Raw genomic sequence first — 23536 nt, 5'->3', positions numbered from 1 at the left:
GGCTGAAGATTTATTTGCATGAACTTACTGTACTTGGAAGATGCAGGAAGCGATCATGATGAGAACCATGACGTAGAAAATGGGGTACTGGAACTGCAGCTGGCCCTCTATGGACGTGGTCACCATGCCAGCCACTGCCTTCACCGAGATCACTGTCAGAGAGGCTGCAAAGCACAACAAACCACATAACCAACCGACAAAACCAATCCATGCAGCCATAGAGTCAGGCCCTTCGGCCCAACCCGTCCATACGACCACGATGCCCCATCCGAGCCACTCCCAACTGCCTGCGTTTGCCCCATATATCTCTGGACTTTTCCTATTCATGTACCTTTTGCACCAAGTGTCTTTTAAATGTTGTTATCATATCTACCTCAACCACCTCCTCTGGCAGATTGTTGCATATATCTACCACCCACTGTGTGAACTCAGCAGGTCAGGCAGCATCTCTCTCAAAAATAAATGATGGGTGACGTTTCAGGTCAAGACCCTTCTTCAAACCTGAAGTCTGAGTTTGAAGGATTCCGATCCTTAATCCTCCAGAGATGCTGCCTGACCCGCTGAACTACTCCAGCGCTTTGTGTCTATCTTCTATACTCAATATCCTGACTGAAAAAGCCCAATGAAGCTTTCATGACCATCTACCTGTGACGCCATTGTCAAGGAAGTATGCACCTGTACTCCTTGATCCCTATACTCTACAACACTCCCTAAGGCACCATTCACCGTGAAAGTCCTGCCCTGGTTTGACTTCCTGGGTTAGGCCAGTATGTAGTAGGAGATGCTACTGCGTCATGGCTCCAGGAGCCCAGGGTTCGATCCTGATCTCCGGTGCTGGCGAGGTGGAGTGTGCACCTTCTTTCCCTCCTTCACAGAAACGCACAGAGGGTTTAGTAAATGGGATTTAACGATCTCGGAATTAATTCTTACCCAGTAAGGAGGACATCAGCAGCAAGATTATAATGTGGTTCAGTCCTTTTCTCTTATTGAGATACAGCAAAGCACAGAACAGCAGGAACTCCAGTGCCTGCAAGAAGACATAACAAAGGTGGTGTGGTTATGGTGCCATGCAGGTACAGCTCTGTTGCAGGACGGAGAATGTAGGTTTAGGTTTAGGTTTATTACTGTCACGTGTCAGGGACGGCACAGTGGTGCAGCGGTAGAGTTGCAGCCACAACGCCAGAGAACCGGGTTCGATCCTGACCTCAGATGCTGTCTTTACGGAGTTTGTACAGTCTCTCTGTGACCGTGTGGGTTTTCTCCGGGTGCTCCGGTTTCCTCCCACACTCCAAAGGCATACAGGTTTGTAGGTTAATTGGTTTCGGTAAAATTGTAAAATGACCCTAGTGTGTTGGATAGTGCTAGTGTACTGTACGGTCTCGGTCGGCAGAAAGGCCTGTTTCAGTGCTGTCTCTCTCTAAAGTGTATTGTACAGTGAAAAGCTTTGTTTTGCATGCTATACAATACAATACAATACAATACGGTTTATTTGTCACATTGCACAAAAAGTGCAAGTGAAATGGATATGTCAGCAGCGATACAATGATAAAGAGCACACACAAAAACACAATAAAAATTTAACATAAACATCCACCACAGCATTCATCTGTGTGGTGGAAGGCACACAATTTGGTCAGTCCTCCTCCATTTTCCCCCGTGGTCGGGACCTCAACCCTCCGCAGCCGCCGCTGCGGGCGTCCAGATGACAAGGACAAGGTACGAGTCCAGGTAAGTCCAGAGTCGGCTCTTCCCCACCGGAGACTGCGGCTTTAAGTTGGTGTAGGCCGCAGGCCGGTGGCCGAAGATTTAAAGTTCCCTCCACGCCGCAGCCAGAAGCACCGCAGACTGCAGGGCCGGCGGTCGAAGCTCCCCTCCAGGGGTGATGTTAAGTCCATACCGCGCCCGCGGTAGAAGACGGCCGCGGGCCGGCGGTGGAAGCTTCTTCTTACCCCGGGTCCCCCCCGAGGGATCCCGGGCTGTAGACGCCGCGCCAGCTGGAGCTGTGCAGACCGCGGCTTCAGGCTGGCGGCTGCTGCGGGCCAGCGAAACGGAGCGCACCCCTCCAGCGAGCCCCAGCGAGGGCTCGCCCGCTCCGCGTTGACAGTCCACGCTGCACCCGCCGCCGGAGCCCTGAGCCCCGGGCGCGTCTCCGGGAAAGGCCGCGCCGATCCTCGCTGTTAGGCCACGGGGGAGGCGACCTGGAAAAAGTCGCCTCTCCTTGGAGGAGGCGACCGAAACGGTTTCCCCCTCACCCCCCCACACCACCCCCAACACAAAACACACAAAGAAACATTAAAAACATACTTTAAAACATACTAAAAAAATAAAAAAAGTTGAAAATAACTAACACGCTGCTGACAGGGCTGCCACCATTGCAGCACCCCCAATATCCAAACAGATCAGATGATCCGTATATAGATACATCAGTTGAAACTTAAGTACAATAGATACAATACAAAGGGGAAGATACAGAGTGCAGAATATAGTTCCCAGCATTGTAGCGCATCAGCTCCAGAGACAAAGTCCAATGCCCACAATGGGGTAGAGGTGAATCGGACCGTATCCTAGCTTATGGAAGGACCATTCAAAGGCTGATCACAGGGAGGAAGAAACTGTTCCTGAGTCTGATGGTGCGCGCTTTCAAGCTTCTGTACCTTCTGCCGACAGGAGTGGGGACAAGAAGGAATGGCGGGGTGGGATAAATCATTGATTGAATTTCAAGAATCTGTGATGATAAGAGTATATTATCCAGAAATATATTTGTTCTTGTGCTGCAGTGTTCTTTGTTCTTTGTTCTATGTTTAGTTTAGTTTAGAAATACAGTGTGGAAACAAGCCCTTCAATCCACTGTCCATGCCAAACACCGGTCACCTGAGTACTAGCTCTATCCTACACACTAGGGACAATTTACAGAAGATAATTAACCTACAAACCTGCACTTGTTTGGAATGTGGGAGGAAATTGGAGTACCCAGAGAATGGGGCAGCATGGTGGTGCAGCGGTAGAGGTGCTGCCTTACAGCGCCAGACACCTGGGATTAATCCTGACTACGGGTGCTGTCTGTACGGAGTTTTTACATTATCCCTGAGACCTCGTGGGTTTTCTCTGGGTGCTCCGGTTTCCTCCCACCCTCCAAAGATATGCAGGTTTGTAGGTCAATTGGCTTTATAAGTCGATTACAAAGTTTGTAAATTGTCTCTCTTGTGTAGGATAGTGGTAGAGTACGCGGATCGCTGGTCGGCGTGGAGTCGGTGGGCCAAAGGGCCTGTTTCCACACTGTATCTCTAAACTAAACTAACTAAAACCCACACAGTCACAGGGCGAACGTACAAACTCTGTACCGACAGCACCCATAGTCAGGATCGAACCCGGGTCTCTGGCGCTGTAAGGCAGCTACTCTACCAATGCGCCACCGTGCCGCCCTTGGTTCTATATTCTACATTCTATGACTGTTATAAAAAGCCTATCTCCCGATTACAACACACTTTATTTCACGTAGTCTCTTACAAGGTAAACCAAGAACTGCCAACTGACGATGTAGTTCCTGATTTTAATGGCGGTGATTTCTTGTTGACCATTAATGGCAAAGGTCACCAGAAGGTAGGTTCCCAGAACAGTCAGAGATCCCCCTGTGGAGGAAGCAAACACAACAAGCAATCATTTACCATATTTAATATGCCAATGTCGATCAGTTGCATGTCACGTGCTTATTTTATCTCAAACTATACTCTGCAAAAAATGGACAGAGACCTTGATGGGGACAATTGCTTTATCTGCTTTGACAGGTAATTATTTAACATGTATTCCAACAAAGCATCTCTGGAGAGGACTCCTCTAGAGTCACGAACGAGGGGACACAGCGAGCGCGGCACGTTGGCGCAGCGGTAGAGTTGCTGCCTTACAGAGCCAGAGACCCGGGTTCGATCCTGACAACGGATGCTGTCTGGACAAAGTTTGAGTGTGCCCAGTCCCCGCAGGGAGGTGGGATGGCTGAAAGGTGGGGGATGGTGGGCATGTGGTTTGCAGGAAAATAAATGGGGGAACGAGATTGACGGAATTGCTCCCTGATTGGGCATGGAATTGATGGGCCAAATGGCCTCCAAATGGCCTTCCACAAGAAATTACGAGAAATACTTCTGCAGTATATAAATAACAGAATAATATACTTACCCAAGATATCTGAAGAGCGCAATCTCTCCTTCAGGAACACTACCGAGATTGCTGCACTTGCTAAACAGAAATAATATTTTTGGTATTAGTGCAGGGTATTCACACTTGTTACATCAGTAAACAAAACGAACAGCAATTCATTGATGCAGACATAGCCTCTGTGATTAATGCCTCTCCCACCGTTATAAAAAGGAGTGGCACAATGGCGCAGCGGTAGAGCTGCTGCCTTAGAGCGTGAGGGACCCGGGTTCGATCCTGACTATGGGTGCTGTCTGTACGGAGTTTGCATATTCTCCCTGTGATCGTACCCGGTTTTCTCCGGGTACTCCGGTTTCCTCCCATACTTAAAAGGTTTGTAGGTTAATTGGCTTCTGTCAAAAACATTTGTAAATTATCCCTAGTGTGTAAGACAGTACTATTGTACAGGGTAACCGCTGGTCGGCGTGGACTCGGTGGGACGAAGGACCTGTTTCCACTCTGTATCTTTAAATGATCTAATGTAAATAATGTAATTTAAATTAGGTAGCTAATGTAACCCCACTTTTTAAGAAAGAAGGAAGGGAGAAAACATGGAATTATAGACCAGTTAGCCTCACTTCGGTAGTGGGCGAAGATGCTGGAGTCGATTATTAAAGATGTAATAGCAGCGCATTTGGAAAGCAGTGACAGGATCGGTCAAAGTTAGCGTGGATTTATGAAGGGAAGGTTGGGTGAGTGGGCAGATGCATGGCATATACAGTATAATGTGGATAAATGTGAGGTAGCAAGAACAGGAAGGCAGATTATTATCTGAATGGTGTCAGATTAGGAAAAGGGGAGGTGCAACGAGACCTGGAAATCCTTGTACATCAGTCACTGAAAGTGAGCATGCAGGTACAACAAGCAGTGAAGAAAGCTAATGGCATATTGGCTTTCATTGCGAGAGGATTTGAGTTTAGGAGCAAGGAGGTCCTACTGCAGTTGTACAGGGTCCTGGTGAGACCACACCTGGAGCATTGTGTGCAGTTTTGGTTTCCTAATTGGAGGAAGGACATTCTTGTCATTGAGGGAGTGCAGCGTAGGTTCACCAGGTTAAATCCCGGGTTGGCAGGACTGACATATGATGAAAGAATGGGTCGACTGGGCTTGTATTCACTGGAATACAGAAGGATGAGAGGATATTATAGAAGCATATAATTTTTTTAAAGGATTGGACAGGCTAGATGCAGGAAAAATGTTCCCGATGTTGGGAGAGCCCAGAACCAGGGGCCACAGTTTATGATTAAGGGGTAGGCCATTTAGGACTGAGATGACCCAGCATTGTGAATCTGTGGAATTCTCTGCCATAGAAGGCAGTGGGGGCCAATTCACTGGATGTTTTCAAGAGTGAGTTAGATTTAGCTCTTAGGACTAACGGCATATGGGGAAAAACCAGGAACGGGGTACTGAATTTGGATAATCAGCCATGATCATATTGAATGGTGGTGCTGGCTCGAAGGGCCGAATGGCCTACTCCTGCACCTATTTTCTATGTAAACTAAACTCGCCATATTCAATGAAGGTCTCATGGACTCCCCTGAAAGTATGGGTCAAAGTTATGTACAACATCATGAGAGGAATAGATCGGGTAAAAGCACTGAGTCTTTTGACCAGGTAGACAAAAATGCTCGAGAACCTCAGCGGGTGAGGCAGCATCTATGGATGTAGTAGGTGACATTTCGGGTCGAGACCCTTCTTCAGACCAATCTTTAGACCAGAGTAGGAGAATCGAGAACCAAAGGATATAGGTTTAAGGTGAAGGGGAAATATTTAATAGGAACCTGAGGGGTAACTGTTTTTTTACACAAATGAGGGTGGGGGTATGGAACGAGCTGCCAGAGGAGGTAGTTGAGGCAGGGGCTATCGCAACATTTAAGAAACATTATACATGGATAGGACAGGTTTCCGACTGCGCTTGTGCCTTCTTGCTAATGAGAACATTAATATCTATTTAGGAGCTGGCCGTACAGATCAGTAAATCTAATGAGCAATCCAGCACAGCAGTAATGATCTTTATGGCAGGTAACCATAGCAACAAGGGAGGTATTTGAAGTTTCACACTGTGATCGTGTGGGGGCAGTTTGATTACTATTTCTTAAAATCATCAACAAAATTATTACAAAACAAACCTGCAAAAAAATTCTTCTGATATTCACAGCGACTGTACCTACAATCATCAGCGTGTTCACAGAAATATCCTTGTACCCGGCACCCATGCCTATTCGGTAAGTTTCAATGAGGTTTACCCTCATCCTTCTAAACTTCAGCGAGTAGAGGCCCAGTGCCATCAAATTGCATAGTTGTAGATGTAGCTCAGTCCATCACACAGACCCACCAATGACTCCATCTACAACTCATGTTGCCTCGGAAAAGCAGCAACTTGACCTACCCCAGTCATTCCTTCTTCTCCCCGCTCCCGTCTGGCAGGAGGTACAGAAGCTTGAAAGCGCGCACCACTAGACTCAGGAACACCTTCTTCCCCTCTGTTATCAGGCTTCAGAACGATCCTTCAAAAGGTTAGGGTACTGTCTGATTCACCTCTACCCCATTGTGGACATTAGACTTTGTCTCTGGAACTGCAATGCTGAGACCTATATTCTGCACTCTGTATCTTCCCCTTTGCTCTACCTTTTGTACGAGTTTGAACTGATTATATTTATATATGGTATTTATATATGGTATATCACTTTTGGATAGCATGCAAAACAAAGCTGTTCACTGTACCTCAGTACACGTGGCAATAATAATTCTAAACCTGCTTTATCAGATTACCTCCCTTCCATTGACTCCATTTACATTTCACGCTGCCTTGGCAAGGCTACCATCATAATCAAGGACGAGTCTCACCCCCAGACACTCCCGCTTCTCTCCTCTCCCATCAGGCAAGAGGTACAGAAGTGTAAAAACGCACACCCCCAGATTCAGGGACAGTTTCTTCCCAGCTATCATCAGGCAACTGAATCAATCTATCAACGAGAGCGGTCCTGAGCTACCATCTACCTCTTTGGAGACCCTCGGACTATCTTTAATCGGACTTTTCTGGACTTTATCTTGCACTAAACGTTATTCCCTTTATCATGTATCATTTGTCTGTACACTGTGGACAGCTCGATTGTAATCATATATAGTCTTACCACTGACTGGATCGCACGCAACAAAAGCTTTTCATTATATACTCTGTGCACATGACAATAAACTAAACTAAACTAAACTAAATCAAAGGTCCTTTCTGATATCTCGGGTAGTTCGGCAAGGTTGCAAGTTTCTGGCATGTTTAAAAGACATGGGTATGCTGAATTATATTTATCTCTCAGTCTAGAGGTTATGTTGTTTTGCAAAGCTTACTGTGTGCAAATTGGATTTTGATTTTCCTGCATTAACAATAAAGAGTTACACTACACTGCTCCAAATCAATTTACATGGAACGTAGAACAGTATAGCACAGGAACAGACAATGTCTGTGCCAAACGTGATGCCAATATCAACTAATCTCATCTGTCTGCATGTGATCTGCATCCCTCCATTCTCTGCAGGCCCATATGCCTATCTTAAAGTCCCTTAAATGCCACTATGGCAGGTGTGGACAAGTTGGGCCGAAGGGACAGATTCCACACTGTAAGACTCTATGACTCCATGGTGCCTAAAATTGAACACAACAGTCTAAAGGGCCTGTTTTTCGGCGATTGCCGGCATCATTGACTGACATATCAGGTCACCGTAAAAGTTGTGGCGTAACGCGACCTGATGACGTATTGACGCGTGGTGTTTCCTCAAGTGTCGCAACATTTTTTTGTCGCCGCTGGATTTTGAAATGTTCAAAATCTTTCGGCGACTCTGATACATCAGTCAATGACGCCGGCAGTCACCGAAAAAAATCGCCAAGTGGGACAGGCCCTTACATTCCTCATATGAGTGCAACGGAGGGGTGGTGGTGGTTGCTAATCCATAGCAGTTTAGTAGTAATCCTTAGTAAATGTCATCCTTACCAATAACAGATACGCAACCCAATGGAGCGACCAAAGTCGCTGGGGCAAAGCCGTAAGCAGCAAAGTTCCCCAGCTCACCCAATCCCATCAGAAATATTCCACACCACCACAGCTTGCTCGTGTAGTAAGGCTTTAGGCTCTCTTGACATAATAACCGGATGTGTGTGTATTTCTGCAACAGAGGAAACAAAACGTGGGATTACTAGCGAGAAAACATATCGACACCCACCACAAACAAGACTGTCGGCAATTTTTTTCTTCTTTAGTTTAGTTTAGACTTCCCACCATCGACTCCATCTCCACTTCACGCTGCCTTGGGAAAGCAGCCAACATAATCAAGGACCACATCGCCGCTTCTCCTATTTCCCATTGGGCAGAAGTTACAAAGAGTACCACTAGATTCAGGAACCATTTCTTCCCCGCAGTTACCAGACTTTTGATTCATATGCTAAGAATGAATTTCCCACTCTTCCAATCTGTGGCCCTCGCAGTTTTTTTAATCTGCACTATCTCTGTAATGGTATAACTATATTCTGTACTATCATTACTTTCTTTTTAGGACTGCCTGTTGCACTCATGCGTAGTATGTTTTGCCAGGACAGCACACAAACAAAGATCTTCACTGTGTCTTGGTAAACCTGAAAACAATAAATCAAGCGACCAACCAATCTATTCACCCACCAAGCACGGTGGCGCAGCGGTAAAATTTATACTTCACAGCGCCAGGGAACCGGGTTCGATCCTGACTACGGGTGTTGCTCTCCTTGTGACCACGTGGGTTTTCTCCGGGTGCTCCGGCTTCCTCCCACATTCCAAAGACATGCAGGTTTGTAGGTTAATTGGTGCCTGTAAATTGTCCCTAGTGTGTAGAATAGTGTTAGTGTACGGGGCTATTGCTGGTCAACATGGACGTTGGGCTGTTCCCATGTTTGTATTTACAAACTATACATATATGCGTGTGTGTGTGTGTGTGTGTGTGTGTGTGTGTGTGTGTGTGTGTGTGTGTGTGTGTGTGTGTGTGTGTGCGTGTGTGTGTGCATGGGTGTGTGTGTGTGTGTGCGTGTGTGTGTGCATGGGTGTGTGTGCCTGTCCACATGCTTGTGTATGTATGTGTGTGTATATACATATATTTTTTATTATTGTTTATTACATTGTTTACAGAGTACTATGCTTGCATATTCTGTTGTGCTGCTGCAAGTAAAAATTTCATGGTTCTGTTTGGGACATATGACAATAAAACACTCTTGACTCTTGACAGGGCTCGATATAATTGGAGCCCGGCATGGCTCCACATATACAACCCTCTCACAATCAAGGCCTCCTAACTGCTTGTTGAACCTGCCCGCAAGGAGGAGGTATCCCATAGCAACGCACTCATGACTCATAGGCACGATCATGCCTGCCGGGTGCACATTTAAATATGTGATCAAGGGAGGTGAATCACACTGGAGAGAAGGGACTTGGTAATGTTGAGAGAGTACAGGTAAACAGGTGGAGACAGATGAATATTATTCTGCCCTGCTTATTCACATCAACAAAGAGAGCGGTAGCCACACCTATACAGGAGAACAAAGACCCATAGGTTCTGTCACGGTGCCTACTGATCTCTCTGCTGGTCACTGTGGGTGACATAGACTATGTGGTCTTCTGTTCAAGTATTTTCACTGTATCATTTACCATCTACCTTATTGGAGACCCTCGGACTACCTTTAATCGGACTTTATCAGGCAACTGAACCATCCTCTCACCAGCTAAAGAGCCTTCCAGATCTCCCATCTACTTTATTGGAGACATTTGGACTATCTTTAATTAGACTTTACCTTGCACTAAACATTATTCCCTTTATCCTGTAACAGTACACTGGGGACAGCTCGATTATAATCATGTATAGTCTTCTCGCTGACTGCATATAGGGGCGGAAAACCCGGGGAGGGGGGGCCAGAGGGGACAGGTCCCCCCCATATTTTGAGAGGTGGGGGACATCCCCCCCAAGATTTTGTGATCCCGATTTTAAAATCTCCGTTTTTAGCACTGGAATGCGCCTCGGAAGCCTCGCGCGTGTGTGTGAGCGTGGGTATGCGCGCATGGCAGCCAAACAATTGTGTCCCCTGTCCCCTCCATGTTTTGATAGCGAGTTCCGCTCTTGACTGCATAGCATACAACAAAAAAGCTTTTCACTGTACCTTGGTACGGGTGGCAAAAAGCTAAACCAAACTAATCTATTGTCTTGATGATAGACATAAAATGCTGGAGTAAGTCAGCGGGACAGGCAGCATCTGTGGAGAAATGGAATGGGTGACGATTCAGATCAAAGATGAAAGGAAGGAAAGGGGTACTAATTGTGGATGATCAGCCATGATCACATTGAATGGCGGTGCTGGCGTGAAGAGCTGAATGGCCTACTCCTGCACCTATTGTCTATTGTCTATTGGATCAAGACCCTTTGGAGTGAGAGTCAGGGGAAAGGGAACTGGAGATAGGAAGGGTACAAAGAGAATGTAAAGAGATAGATCAAAGCAGACGATGATCAAGTAAATGTAGAATGGTGCATTGTAGACAGTGTACAAATATAGGATAAAGGGAATAACGTTTAGTGTGAATGAGTGAGTGGCAGATGACATGGACTCGATGGGCCAAAGGGTCTGTTTCCATGCTGTATCTCTAAAACTAAAACTATGCATAAATTAATCAACAAGGCACAAAGTGCTGGAGTAATTCAGCAGGTCAGGCAACATCTCTGCACCCACTGAGTTACTCCAGCATTTTGAGTCTTGTTATGTTAACCAGCACCTGCAGTTCCTTGTTTCTACATAGACTATCCAAGCCTGCGTAAAGGAAAAGATTGTTCAAAAAACGAGACTTGAATGCCACATTCTTCTCTGCATCCCACATGATTTGTGTAATACTGCTGATGTTAGAAGCATTTAGTTAATAATGTTTCGTGCAGGATAAAATCTAGCAAAGCCCAATGAAAGATCGCTCCAGGGTCTCCAATGAGGTAGATAGTAGCTCAGGACTGCTCTCTAGTTGTTGATAGGATGGTTTAGGTGCCTCATAACAGCTGGTATTTGCCTTGATTATGCCTGATTCCTAAACCCAGTTGGACTGGGACGTTCGGAGTTGTGATAAGTGAAGCCTCTGCTAGGAGAATAAAGAAGAAAGGACGTTCCAGTATTTTACATTCTGGGATCCACTTCATCTGCGAGTCAGTAAGGTAACAGTCCAAATCACACCCCAGACCATGAATACAAAACAAACCAAGCCGGCACTGCAGTCGAGGGAGGGGTGTGGTGTTCGTACGTTCATAGGTTCATACGCTATAGGAGCAGAATGAGGCCATTCAGCCCATCAAGTCTACTCCGCCATTCAATCATTTCTGATCTATCTTTCCCTTCTCCTGCCTTCTCCCATAACCCCGAACACCCATACTAACCAAGAATCTGTTAATCTCTGCCTTAAAAATATCCAATGACTTGGCCTCCGCAGCCGTCTGTGGCAATGAATTCCCTCTGACTAAATAAATTCCTCCTCATCTCCTTTCTAAAGGTACGTCCTTTTATTCTGAGGCTATGGTCTCTCGTCCAAGACTATTCCACTAGTGGAAACATCCTCTCCGCATCCATTCTATCCAGGCGTTGAATGAGATGTTAAAATTAGGGATTTGTCTGACCTGTCAGACAAACATAACAAGTGGCCTGTTGTGGGAGGTTACGACACTACTATTGCGCAAAATGGCTCAAATAGCCGTAAAGTGGCCTGGAATGTCACATAAAGCAGTTGCTCAAGGGTAACATTCATGGCAAGCCTGGTTGGAACAAGAAGAGGAGAGACACACAAAAAGCTGGAGTAACTCAGCGGGCCAGGCAGCATCTCTGGAGAAAAGGTGACGTTTTGGGCCGTGACCCTTCTTCAGACTGAGAGTCAGGGGAAAGGGGAAAGAGAGATATAGACAGTATTTAGGACAAATGAATGGAAGATATGTAGTAAGCAACGATAGTCAAAGAAATGTGGAGCCCACAATGGTCCATTGTTGACTGTGTGATAAGACGTTATAAAGACAGTGGAACTCAACAGGTCAACAGTAAAACTAGCATGCCGACTAGGGTTGGGGAGGGATGGAGAGAGAGGGGATACAGGGGTTACTTGAAGGGTTTCCAGTTTTTTGTGTCTGTCTTCGGTTTAAACCAGCATCTGCAGGTCGGCCCCACACAAGAGGTGGAGAGGGTTCAGTGGGTCTTCATTGTCACGTAAGTACAGCACAGTGAAATTCTTTTGCACAACCCACAAATGCACAGTCGTCATGTTATGGCGCCGTTTACAAAGAGTTTGGGAGACATGTATCAGATGAGGGCACGTTAGGATTTGTAAATGCGATTGAGAATTCTAAAAGTCCGTTCCCTGGGGGCGTCTGCTTGCTGTGGGCGATCAATAGAAGGCAGTGTGAATGCAGAGCATGGCTGGTTATGTAGGATGGGGAATGTTTCAAAGGTTACAATCCAATTTGACCTCCAAGTCAAGGACCAGTTGGTCAGGACTCAATCAAGCAGTCATAATTGGTTTCAATTTTATCAGCATCTGCAGTTCCTTCTGTCTTAATCATATCTTCAATCGCTTAAAGAACACTTTGAAACATTTCACTTTGGGCCGACACGAAGACGCAGCAGTAGAGTTACTGCCTTCCATCGCCAGAGACCTGGGGTTCGATCCTGTCTAACGGTGCTTGTTTGTACAGAGTTTGTATGTTCTCTTAGTGACCTGCATGGGTTTTCTCCGGGCGCTCCAGATTCCTCCCACACTCCAAAGACATACAGGTTTGTAGGCTAATTGGCTTGGTATATTTGTAAATTGTCCCTAGTGTATAGAATGGTATTAGTGTGTGGGGATCGCTGATCGACGCGGACACAGTGGGCTGAAGGGCCTGTTTCCGCGCTGTATCTCTTAACTAAACAAGACAATAAATGAAGGTACACAAAATTGCTGGGGAAACTCAGCGGGTGCAGCAGCATCTATGGAGCGAAGGAAATAGGCGACGTTTCGGGCCGAAACCCTTCTTCAAGACAATAAATGATATTGTTTCATTAGTATATTAGGAAACAGTTTCATCCTCACTGTTATCAGATTACTGAATGGTCCTCCCATAAACTAGGGTGTAGTCCTGATCTTCCAACCTACTTCATTGCACTTTTTTCCCTGTAACTGTAACGGTATATCCTACACTCTGGGGTATTTTTCTCTTTGCACTACCTGTAGTAATTGTGTATGCCCTGATTGTACTCATGTGTAGTATATAGAACATAGAACAGTACAGTGCAGGAACAGACCCTTCGGCCCACAATTTATGTGCCAAACATGATGCCAAGTTAAACTATTCCCCTCAGCCTGCATATGTTCCATGTCCCTCCTCTATATCCATGTGCCTATCTAAAAGCCTCTCAAACACCACAGTTGTATCCACCCCACCTCCACCCCTAACAGCACATTCCAGGCATTCACCACCCTCTGTATAAATAAAACCTGCCCCACACATCTCCTTTAACCTTTAGCCCTCTCCCCTTATAGCTACGTCCCCTAGTCTTTGACATTCCTACTCAGGGGGAAAATGATTTGACTGTCTACCCTATCTATGCTCCTAATAATATATTTCTATCAGGTCTCCCCTCAACCTACGGCATTCCAGAGAAAACAATCCAAGCTTGTCCATCCTCTCCTTGTAGCTAATACCCCTAAATCCCACTAACCCCTTTGTATAATTTAACTGCATAGCTGATAGCACGTGAACAAATGCTTTTTGTTTAGAGATACAGCATGGAAACAGCCCTTCAACCCACTGAATCACCTGTTCACACAAGTTCTATGTTATCCCATTTTCCCACTGTATACAAACTAGGAAGAATTTACGTATTTTTGTTCCCATATTTATCCGGCCCGCGGACTTCCGTCATCTCTGGTACCTCCCGGGCCCGAGGCCGCGGTGCCCAGGCAAGGATCCAAGGAGGCCTGCGCTGGAGGCCACAATAGCGGAGCCGCAGAGCAGCGGCGAGCAGTGGCGAGTGCCGAGCAGTGCCGAGCAGCGCCGAGTTCTGGCTGTACCGCATCCTGCGCAAAGCCGCCGTCACGGCCACGCACCTTCTGTGTCTGGGCTTCACTGTCAGGATCGGGGTTGTTAATAGGCCGGGGATGAGTTAGTGTGAGTATTTGAGCCACCGACTTCAGGACAGAGCCAAGGCAATGGTCCGTAGGTGCGCCATGTTCGCGAGCACCCGTAACTAGCAAAGATCCTATAGCGGAGCAAGATAGACCACTCCTGCTAACTGCAATGGGCTGACGGGTAGTACGCAACGGAGCAGAACGTGGGCCTTTTTTTCATCCATTTCAGTAACCCGACCCGACTTTGGGTATCCCTCTCACAATGTAATCAACGTTGCGGGGGGACAGTTTGTGTTAATAAATTATAATTATAAATGAGGAGAAGATTTTTACCAAATAACTTTTATTTTTACGAGGATGTTTCCGTAACCGGCTTCCGTCTCCGCACTAGTATCTTTGCTCCGCTATCGGATCTTTGGTGCGGAGACGGAAGCCGGTTACGGAAATGGGGCCGAAAATTACCCATGAATATGCCCATGACTGTACTACGTCTTTTTCGTCGAGTGGTCTATCTTGCTTGCTATAGCATCTTTGGTAACTAGGGGCCAGTGCTCCGGGTGGCGTTCTCGAAGGGGCGGGATCTATGTGAACACGTGATTTGTTGCCTGCCAACCGGGGCGGGATGGGGGTGCGATCCATGTGTGCACGTGATAGATGTGGCCGCCATCCGCTCACAGACATGCGCCCTGGCCCCTATGCAGAACCCCTGGTCTACAGCAAGCAAGAATATCGCTATACAACACAAAATGCTGGAGTAACTCAGTGGGACAGTCAGCACCTATGGAGAACATGAATAGGTGACATTTTGAATTGGGACCCGTCTGAAGAAAATTCAGATAAATAAAGCAAAAACACTTCCAAGATACAGAATGTTACAGTACCTGAATATTTAGAGATATACTGATAAGGATATTTCCAGTTATCGCTAAGATTGTTCCCAGGAGGGTTGTCTAAAGAAAAGAAAATGAGACATTGGTAAGTACAAGTGGGTAATCAGGTAAACCAATCCTACATTAGTTCATATGTTTTAGGAACAGAATTAGGCCGTTCAGCCCATCGTGTCTACTCTGCCATTCAATCATGGCTGATCTATCTTTCCTTCTCAAACCCATTCTCCTGCATTTTCCCTATAACTTTTGACGCCCTTCCTAATCAGAAACCTGTCAATCTCCGCTTTAAAAATACCTATTGACGGCCTCCACAGCCGCCTGTAGCAATGAATTCCACATGTTCACCACCCTCTGGCGAAAGAAATTCCTCCTCATCTCCTTTCTAAAGATATGTCCTTTCTACAAACAGTAGAAACAAAGAAGTGTAGATGCTGGCTATTACATAAATACAAAGTGCTGGAGTAACAGTGGGTCAGGCAGCATCTCTGGAGAACACAGAGGGGAGGAAGGCATGGATCCAACAGATAATGAAGTAACGTTGAGGTCCATTGCAGGTCGGGGCGATCGAAGCCTGGAACAGCGGGAGAGGAATGTCTAGAAGGGTCACGACCCGAAACATCACCTATGCATGTTCTCTCTCAAAGCCTAACTCGCTGAGTTACTCCTGCACTTTGTGTTCTTTAGTAAACTAAATGTACAATAGGTGCCAACTTCAGGCAATCTGGTTCTTTAGACTTTAGAAATACAGCGTGTAAAGAGGCTCTTTGGACCACCGTGTCCGTGCCGTCCAGCGAGCACCGCCTACACTAACGCTATCCTACACAATGGGGACAATTTACAATTTACAGAAGCCAATGAACCTACAAACCTGCACGTCTTCAGAATGTGGGAGGAAACCGGCGCACCCGGATAAAACCCACGCTGGTCACGGGGAGAACGTACAAACTCCGTACAGAGAGCGCCTGTAGTCAGGATCGAACCTGGGTCTCTGGCGCTGTAAGGCAGTAGCTCTACCGCTGCGCCACTGTGCTGCCTTTCTCACTGAGAAAGCACTTATATAAACATTAAATCACCTGAACAAAGTTAGGGCTGCCACCTCACAGCTCCACGGACCCAAAGATGTCTCGGTAAGTTATTAGTTTGCTGTAATTCTCCTCAAGTGCAAAAGAATAACGGGGATGGGTTGGAACTGGCTGCGAGTGGCTCTTGTACAAGTCAGGCTTTATTCCTACACATGAACATACAAACAGTACTATCACTACATTTAAGAAACATTTAGACAGGTACATGGATAGGACAGGGTTAGAGGGATATGGTTCAAACACAGGCAGGTGGGACTAGTGTAAATGGGACATGTTGGTCGGCTTTGGTAAGTTGGGCCTGAGGGCCTCTTTCCATGCTGTGTGGCCTCTGTGCCACTCTATGACTCTCCATAGGAGTTTGTGAGCATGTTAGAGAGATATTTCAGGATGAAACAGGCCCTTCGGCCCACCTCTTGCACTAACCATGGGCAGCACAGTGGCACAGCTGATAAAGCCCAGAGACCAGGGTTCGATCCTAACCTCAGGTTCTGTCTGTGTAGAGTTTGCATGTTCTCCCTGTGACCTTGTGGGTTTCCACCATGTGCTTTGGTTTCCTCCCACATCCCAAAGATGTGTGGGTTCGTAGATTAGTTGGCCCTCTGTAAAATTGCCCCCAGTGTGTTGGAAGTGTACGTGAAAGCGGGATAACATAGAACTAGTGTGAACAGGCGTGGACTCTGACCGAATAGGCCTGCTTCCGTGCTAATCTAAACTAAAAATAAACCATGGACTGGTTTTCTTTTTTTTTGTTGCACTAATGTCTTGTATTTGTCCCCAGTATTTCTCATTGTAGAATTTTGTATAATTTATGTTTCTTTGTGTTGTTTGAGTATATTTGCCTGTGATGCTTCTGCAAGCAAGATTTGCATTGAAGAGAGAAGGAATAAAGGAGGACCCGGTGTAGCGGGACAGCTGTGAAGGGGGGTGGGGAGAACAAAGGGGGAACTGTCGTGGGGGGGCGGGAGGAATTTGTAACTTTGTATGTGCCCTTTATGGGCGACCATTTGCCTACCGTAGGCCAGGTATGTAAGCAAAGAATTTCGCTGTGACTTGTCACATGTAACAATAAAGTATTCAATTCAATTCATTTCAACCTGTACCTCACCGAACTTATGTACATGTCAGTAGATGTGCTCTAACTCGAGTCCACGCCAACTCATTTCAACTAATCCCACACTAATCCCACTTTCTCTCTCCATTCACATCAATGGCACAGTGGCACGGCGTTAGAGTTTGATAAGGTCCCGCACGGGAGACTGGTGACTAAAATTAGAGCACATGGTATTGGGGGTAGGGTTTGACATGGGCAGACAGGAAGCAAAGAGTAGGAGTCAACTTTTCAGAATGGCAGGCAGTGGCGAGTGGAGTGCCGAAAGGCTCAGTGTTGGGGCCGCAACTATTTACCATATAATTTAATGATTTGGAAGAGGGAATTAGGAGCAACACTAGAACGTTTGCAGATGACACAAAGCTGGGTGGCAGTGTGAACTGTGAAGAGGATGTTAGGAGGTTGCAGGGTGACCTGGACAGGTTGAGTGAGTGGGCAGATGCGTGGTAGATGCAGTATAATATAGATAAATGTGATGTTATCCACTTTGGAGGCAAAAACAAGGGGGCAGATTATTATCCTAATGGGGTTAGGTTAGGTAAGGGGGAGGTGCAGCGAGACCTGGGTGTCCTTGTACACCGGTCACTGAAAGTTGGCTTACAGGTACAGTAGGCAGTGAAGAAAGCTAATGGAATGTTGGCCTTCATAACAAGAGGATTTCAGTATAGGAGTAAAGAGGTTCTTCTGCAGTTGTATAGGGCTCTGGTGAGACCACATCTGGAGTATTGTGTACAGTTTTGGTCTCCTAATTTGAGGAAGGACATCCTTGTGATTGAGGCAGTGCAGCGTAGGTTCACGAGATTGATCTCTGGGATGGCAGGACTGTCATATGAGGAAAGATTGAAAAGACTAGGCTTGTATTCACTGGAGTTTAGAAGGATGAGGGGGAATCTTCTAGAAACATATAAAATTATAAAAGGACTGGACAAGCTAGATGCAGGAAAAATGTTCCCAATGTTGGGCGAGTCCAGAACCAGGGGCCACAGTCTTAGAATAAAGGGGAGGCCGTTTAAGACTGAGATGAGAAAAAACTTTATCACCCAGAGAGTTGTGAATTTGTGGAATTCACTGCCACAGAGGGCAGTGGAGGCCAAATCACTGGATGGATTTAAGAGAGCTAGATAGAGCTCTAGGGGCTAATGGAATCAAGGGATATGGGGAGAGGGCAGGCACGGGTTATTGATTGGGGACGATCAGCCATGATCACAATGAATGGCTCGAAGGGCCGAATAGTCTCCTCCTGCACCTATTTTCTATGTTTCTATGTTTCTAAGTTGCTGATTCACTCTGACAGTGGAGTTAGGCCCAGGACAGAAAGGTCAGAATGGGAATGGGAATGGGAGTTAAAGTGTTTGGCAACTGGGTGATCGCATAGGCCAAGGCAGACTGAGCGAATGCTGGAGTAACTCAGCAGGACAGGCAGCAACCCTGGATAGAAGGAATGGGTGATGTTTCAGGTCGAGACCCTTCTTCAGATTGAGAGTCAGGGGAGAGGGAGACACAGAGATAAGGAAAGGTAAGATGTGAAAACGGGACATCAAAGAAGATGGGGCTCAAGGAAAATGTAGAATAGATCACTGTTAGCTCGGAGAAGTTGACAATGAAGCAAAAAGAGATAGATTTTAATCAGGGGGACAGTCAGACTGGTTGGAGGACTCGGAATGGGGAGGGATGGAGAGAGAGGGAAAGCAATTTGAAGTTAGAGAAGTCAATAGAATCACCTTAGGAACTTAGGAGGCTTGTTTCTCGCTATTGTGTTTGGTCTCCCTAGCTCTACTGTTTCTCCACTGCCTTACATGGTGAGGAATTCTACAGGGACTATTGCCTCAGCAAAGTACAACACTATTCAGGTGTACAAATGACTTGTACTAGAGCCTCTCACAGCCAGTTCCAACCCATCCAACCCATTCCAACCCATTAGGTGTCCTTGAGATTCTTGAAAGGCGCCCATAAATAAAATTTATTATTATTATTATTATCCCAGGCCTCAAGGCTTACAATATTTTCCCTACACCGTCCATGCAGATATATTTGCATTCAGATCTTATAGAGGTATACAAATTCATGAGAGGATTGAGAGAAATAGATCGGTTAGACCAGGGGTGGGGAACCTTTTCATGTTGGAATGCCGCATTAAGTTAGCTGTTAGTCAGGTCTGAAGAAGGGTCTCGACCCGAAACGTTGCCTATTTCCTTCGCTCCATAGATGCTGCCTCACCCGCCGAGTTTCTCCAGCATTTTTGTCTACCTTCGATTTTCCAGCATCTGCAGTTCCTTCTTCAATGTACTTGTACTAGAGCCACTCACAGCCAGTTCTAAACCATCCCAAGCCTCAGGGCTCACAATATTTTCCCTACACTGCCACTCAGTAAGTGGTAGCTATGTGGAATGAGCTTCCAGTGGAAGTGGTGGAGGCAGGTTCAATTTTATCATTTAAAAATAAATTGGATAGGTATATGGACGGGAAAGGAATGGAGGGTTATAGTCTGAGTGCAGGTGGATGGGACTAGGGGAAAGTAAGTGTTCGGCACGGACTTGAAGGGCCGAGATGGCCTGTTTTCCGTGCTGTCATTGTTATATGGTTATATGGTTAAATAAAAATAAAAGGATTTGTTCTACAAAATTTGGATTCATTCAAAAGGCCCGCACTTAATGGCCTAGAAGGCCGCAGGTTCCCCACCTCTAGGTTAGATGCACAGAGTCTCTTGCCCAGAGGAATCGATAACCAGAGGACATAGGTTTAAGGTGAGGTGTTTTATTGTGGTAAGTAAAAATGGGCAATACCTAAATAGTGAATGGTACGACTCTGGTGAGTGTTGTAGAACAGAAGGATCTAGGAGTGCAATGGGTACATAGTTCCTTGAAAGTGGAGTCACAGGTAGATAGGGTGGTCAAAAAGGCTTTTGACACATTGGCATTCATCAAGGTATTGAGTATAGAAGTTGGGAGGTCATGTTTGCAGTTATATAAGGCCTATGTGAGATGCATTTAGATGCAGTTCTGGGCACCATGTTACAGTAAAGATGTTGTCAAGTTGTAACGGGTGCAGAGAAGATTTACGAGGGTGTTGCCAGGACTCGAGGGCCTGAGCTATAAGGAGAGGTTGAGCAGGTTAGGACTCTATTCCTTGGAGCGCAGGAGCATGATGGGGTGATCTTATAAAGGTGCACAAAATCATGAGAGGAATAGATCAGATAAACACACAGAGTCTCTTGCCTAGTGTAGGGAATTGAGAACCAGAGGACATAGTGTAAGATGAGGGGAGAAACATATAATAGAGGTAACTGAGAGGTAACTTTTTTACACAAAGGGTAGTGTATGGGGCGAGCTTCCGGAGGAGGTAGTTGAGGCAGGGACTATCGCAACATACAAGAAACAGGTACATCGATAGGACAGGTTTAGAGGGATATGGGTCAAAAGCAGGCTGGTGGGACTAGTGTAGACGCGGCATGTTGGTCGGTGTGGGCAAGTTGGGCCGAAGGGCCTGTTTGACAATGACTGGATGCAGCGGTATTTTGATGTTTGCACTATCTGTTGCACCTGTGTGCGGTTTGATTGTGCTCGTGCATAGAATGATTTGACTGGATAGCACTCAAACAAACGCTTTTCCCTGTATCTAGGCACAAGTGAGAATAATAAACCAATACCGATACGCGTTGGAGGTCCCACAGAACCTGCCTCTGTCCGCAAACTGGTGATGGTCCACGCCAGTAACACAAGGAATGAACTGCTCCCCACACTGATGCTCATTGTTCATCAGACCACAACAGGTCTATTGTACAGACTCTAACCACACACTGGAGGCTGGGTAGTGGGGAGTGAAAGACCAGCTGTCCCAAACTGGCACAGGCCACAGTCCCTCCCACTAAACTCCTCATCATCACTGCCCATCCAATCATTCTATCATCTCAGGCAGAGTTACATAATTTGCTTCTTCAGACTGCTGCCTCTAGTTCAACTATGCCTCACCGACTAGTGAGCGGCCCTGACCATTGTTACTTTTTTTAGCATATCTTTCATTCATTTGTTCTATATCTCTTGTATCACTGTCTGCAGTATATCTCTCATTTCCCTTTCCCCTGACTCTCAGTCTGAAGAAGGGTCTCGACACGAAATGTCACCTTTTTCTTTTCTCCAGAGATACTGCCTGACCCGCTGAGTTACTCCAATTTTTAGTGTCTACCATCTACCTCATTGGAGACCCTCGGACTATCTTTAATCGGACTTTACTGGACTTTATTTTGCACTAAACATCATTCCCTTTACCCTGTATCTGTACACAATGGCCGGGCAGCTCGATCGTAATCATGCACAGTCTTTCCGCTAATAGACACAAAGTGCTGGACTAACTCAGCGAGTCAGGCAGCATCTCCGAAGAAAAAGGACGGGAAACATTTCTGGTTGGAACCCCTCTTCAGACTGAAAGTAGGGGTGGGGGGGGGGACTGGAGGTAGGTAAAGGCCAGAACAAATAGTTTTTCCGCTGACTGGATAGCACGCAACCTGACAATAAACTACAAGGGCAAACACCTAAGATAGACACAAATTGCTGGAGTAACACAGCAGGTCAGGCAGCATCTCTGGAGCAAAGGAACAGATGACGTTTCGGGTCGGAACCCTTCTTCAGACCGAAAGATATAGGGGGAGAGAATGCAAACAAGAAAAGGCCAGAATGAAACAGGGCCAGCAAAAGTTAACCACAGGAAGGGTAGAGTGCATAATGAGCCAGCGTTGGCAGGGGAAGATGTGCTGACGAGAGGGATACAAGGATGCTAACAGTGGAACTGGTAGGTTGACTAAGTTGGGGGAGGGGGGAGAGAGAGGGGAGGGGAGGGAATGCAGGAACACAAAAACCTAGGCTGGCACGTCAGTGTAGTACTGAGTGAAGCCAGCGCTGGCAATGGTGCCACCTTACACTGTTAAGTTGTGGGCTTTTCTCCCTCTGTCTATCTCCCCCTCCCTCTCTCCCTATGCTCACGCTCTCATCTTTATCTCCTCTAATTTCTCCTCTTTCCGCACTCTCCACTGTTTTCCCTCCCTCCTCCCTCTCTCTCTCTCCTCCCTCTATATCCTCTCTTTTTCTCCCCTCTCTGTCCCCTTCACCCACTCTCTCTCCTTACGCTTCTCTCTCCTTATCTCACTTTCTCTCTCTCCTCAGTCTCTCCACTCTCTTTCCTCTATCCCCTCTCCTCACCCTCTCTACCCCCCCCCCCCCTCCCCCCCTCTATCTCTCTCTCGTTGTCTTTTGAAGTATTTGGAATACTGTGTGCAATTCTAGTCACCCCATTACAGGAAAGATGTGGAGGTTTTAGGGAAGGGTGGTTTACAAGGCTGAGACGTGCCCTGCATGTGGGGTGCAAGCAGGTTTGGCTGGGACGGAATACACAGAGCCACTCCGCTGCTGCATGCTTGTGCAAAGCCCAATAATGAGCTGGAAGGACAGGCTGGACCACCTTGCTAACCCGCTGCTGCTCTGCCATATCAGCGATGCTGACTTTACGAGAATGATCCCGGGGATGATGGGGTTAACGTACGATGAGCCTTTCGTGGCGCTGGGCCTCTACTTGCTGGAGTTGAGAAGGATGAGTTCTTCTATTGAAACTGGCCAAATTGTGAGAGGCCTGGATAGAGTGGATGTAGAGAGGATGATTCCACTAGTGGGAGAGTCCAGGACCAGAGGGCACAGCCTCAGAAAAACAGGACGTATCTTTAGGAAGGAGATGAGGAGGAATTTCTTTAGTCAGGTGATGGTAAATCTGTGGAATTCATTGCCAGGCCAAGTCAATGGGTATTTTTAAGGCAGAGATTGACAGATACATAATATGTACAAGTGTCAGGGATTATGGGGAGAAAGCAGGAGAATGGGGTAGAGCGGGAAAGATAGATCAGCCATGATTGAATGGTTGAGTAGACATACGAGTTTGTAGGTTAATTGGCCTCTGTAAATTGCCCCCTAGTGTGTAGGATATTGCTAGTGTACGGGATGATCACTGGTTGGCCTGGACCAGCTGGGCCAAAGGGCCTGTTTCCATGCTGTATCGTTAATCTCCAGTCTAAAGAGTCTAAAGCAGCCAAGGTCAGGATTGAACACAGGATCTGGTGCAGTGATGCGGCAGCTCTATCGGTCATGCCGCGCC

The 23536-nt window shown here is 46.5% G+C and overlaps 1 protein-coding gene and 1 long non-coding RNA gene across 2 annotated transcripts in view; one reads left to right on the top strand and one right to left on the bottom strand.

Annotated features, from left to right (window-relative positions):
* The window catches only part of nipal2 (NIPA like domain containing 2), a 49591-nt gene that overhangs the window by 7520 nt on the left and 18535 nt on the right, over nt 1–23536 (bottom strand). The window contains exons 2-7 of the mRNA XM_033019463.1: nt 15203–15271; nt 8175–8346; nt 4171–4230; nt 3508–3629; nt 931–1027; nt 29–164 (exon numbers count right to left, since the gene is read on the bottom strand). Coding sequence (XP_032875354.1) covers nt 29–164; nt 931–1027; nt 3508–3629; nt 4171–4230; nt 8175–8346; nt 15203–15271 — 656 coding nt within the window. The remainder of the gene's footprint in view (nt 1–28; nt 165–930; nt 1028–3507; nt 3630–4170; nt 4231–8174; nt 8347–15202; nt 15272–23536) is intronic.
* On the top strand, nt 11122–23138 carry LOC116972113. The gene is made up of 4 exons (XR_004411723.1): nt 11122–11238; nt 15190–15192; nt 21755–21757; nt 23125–23138. It is a non-coding gene; the product is annotated as an uncharacterized LOC116972113 (long non-coding RNA).

This window comes from Amblyraja radiata, chromosome 4, assembly GCF_010909765.2.
Source record: "Amblyraja radiata isolate CabotCenter1 chromosome 4, sAmbRad1.1.pri, whole genome shotgun sequence".
Lineage (NCBI taxonomy): Eukaryota > Metazoa > Chordata > Chondrichthyes > Rajiformes > Rajidae > Amblyraja > Amblyraja radiata.
The sequence above is the reverse complement of the archived record's forward strand: the minus strand, read 5'-3'. Positions and strand labels throughout refer to the sequence as shown.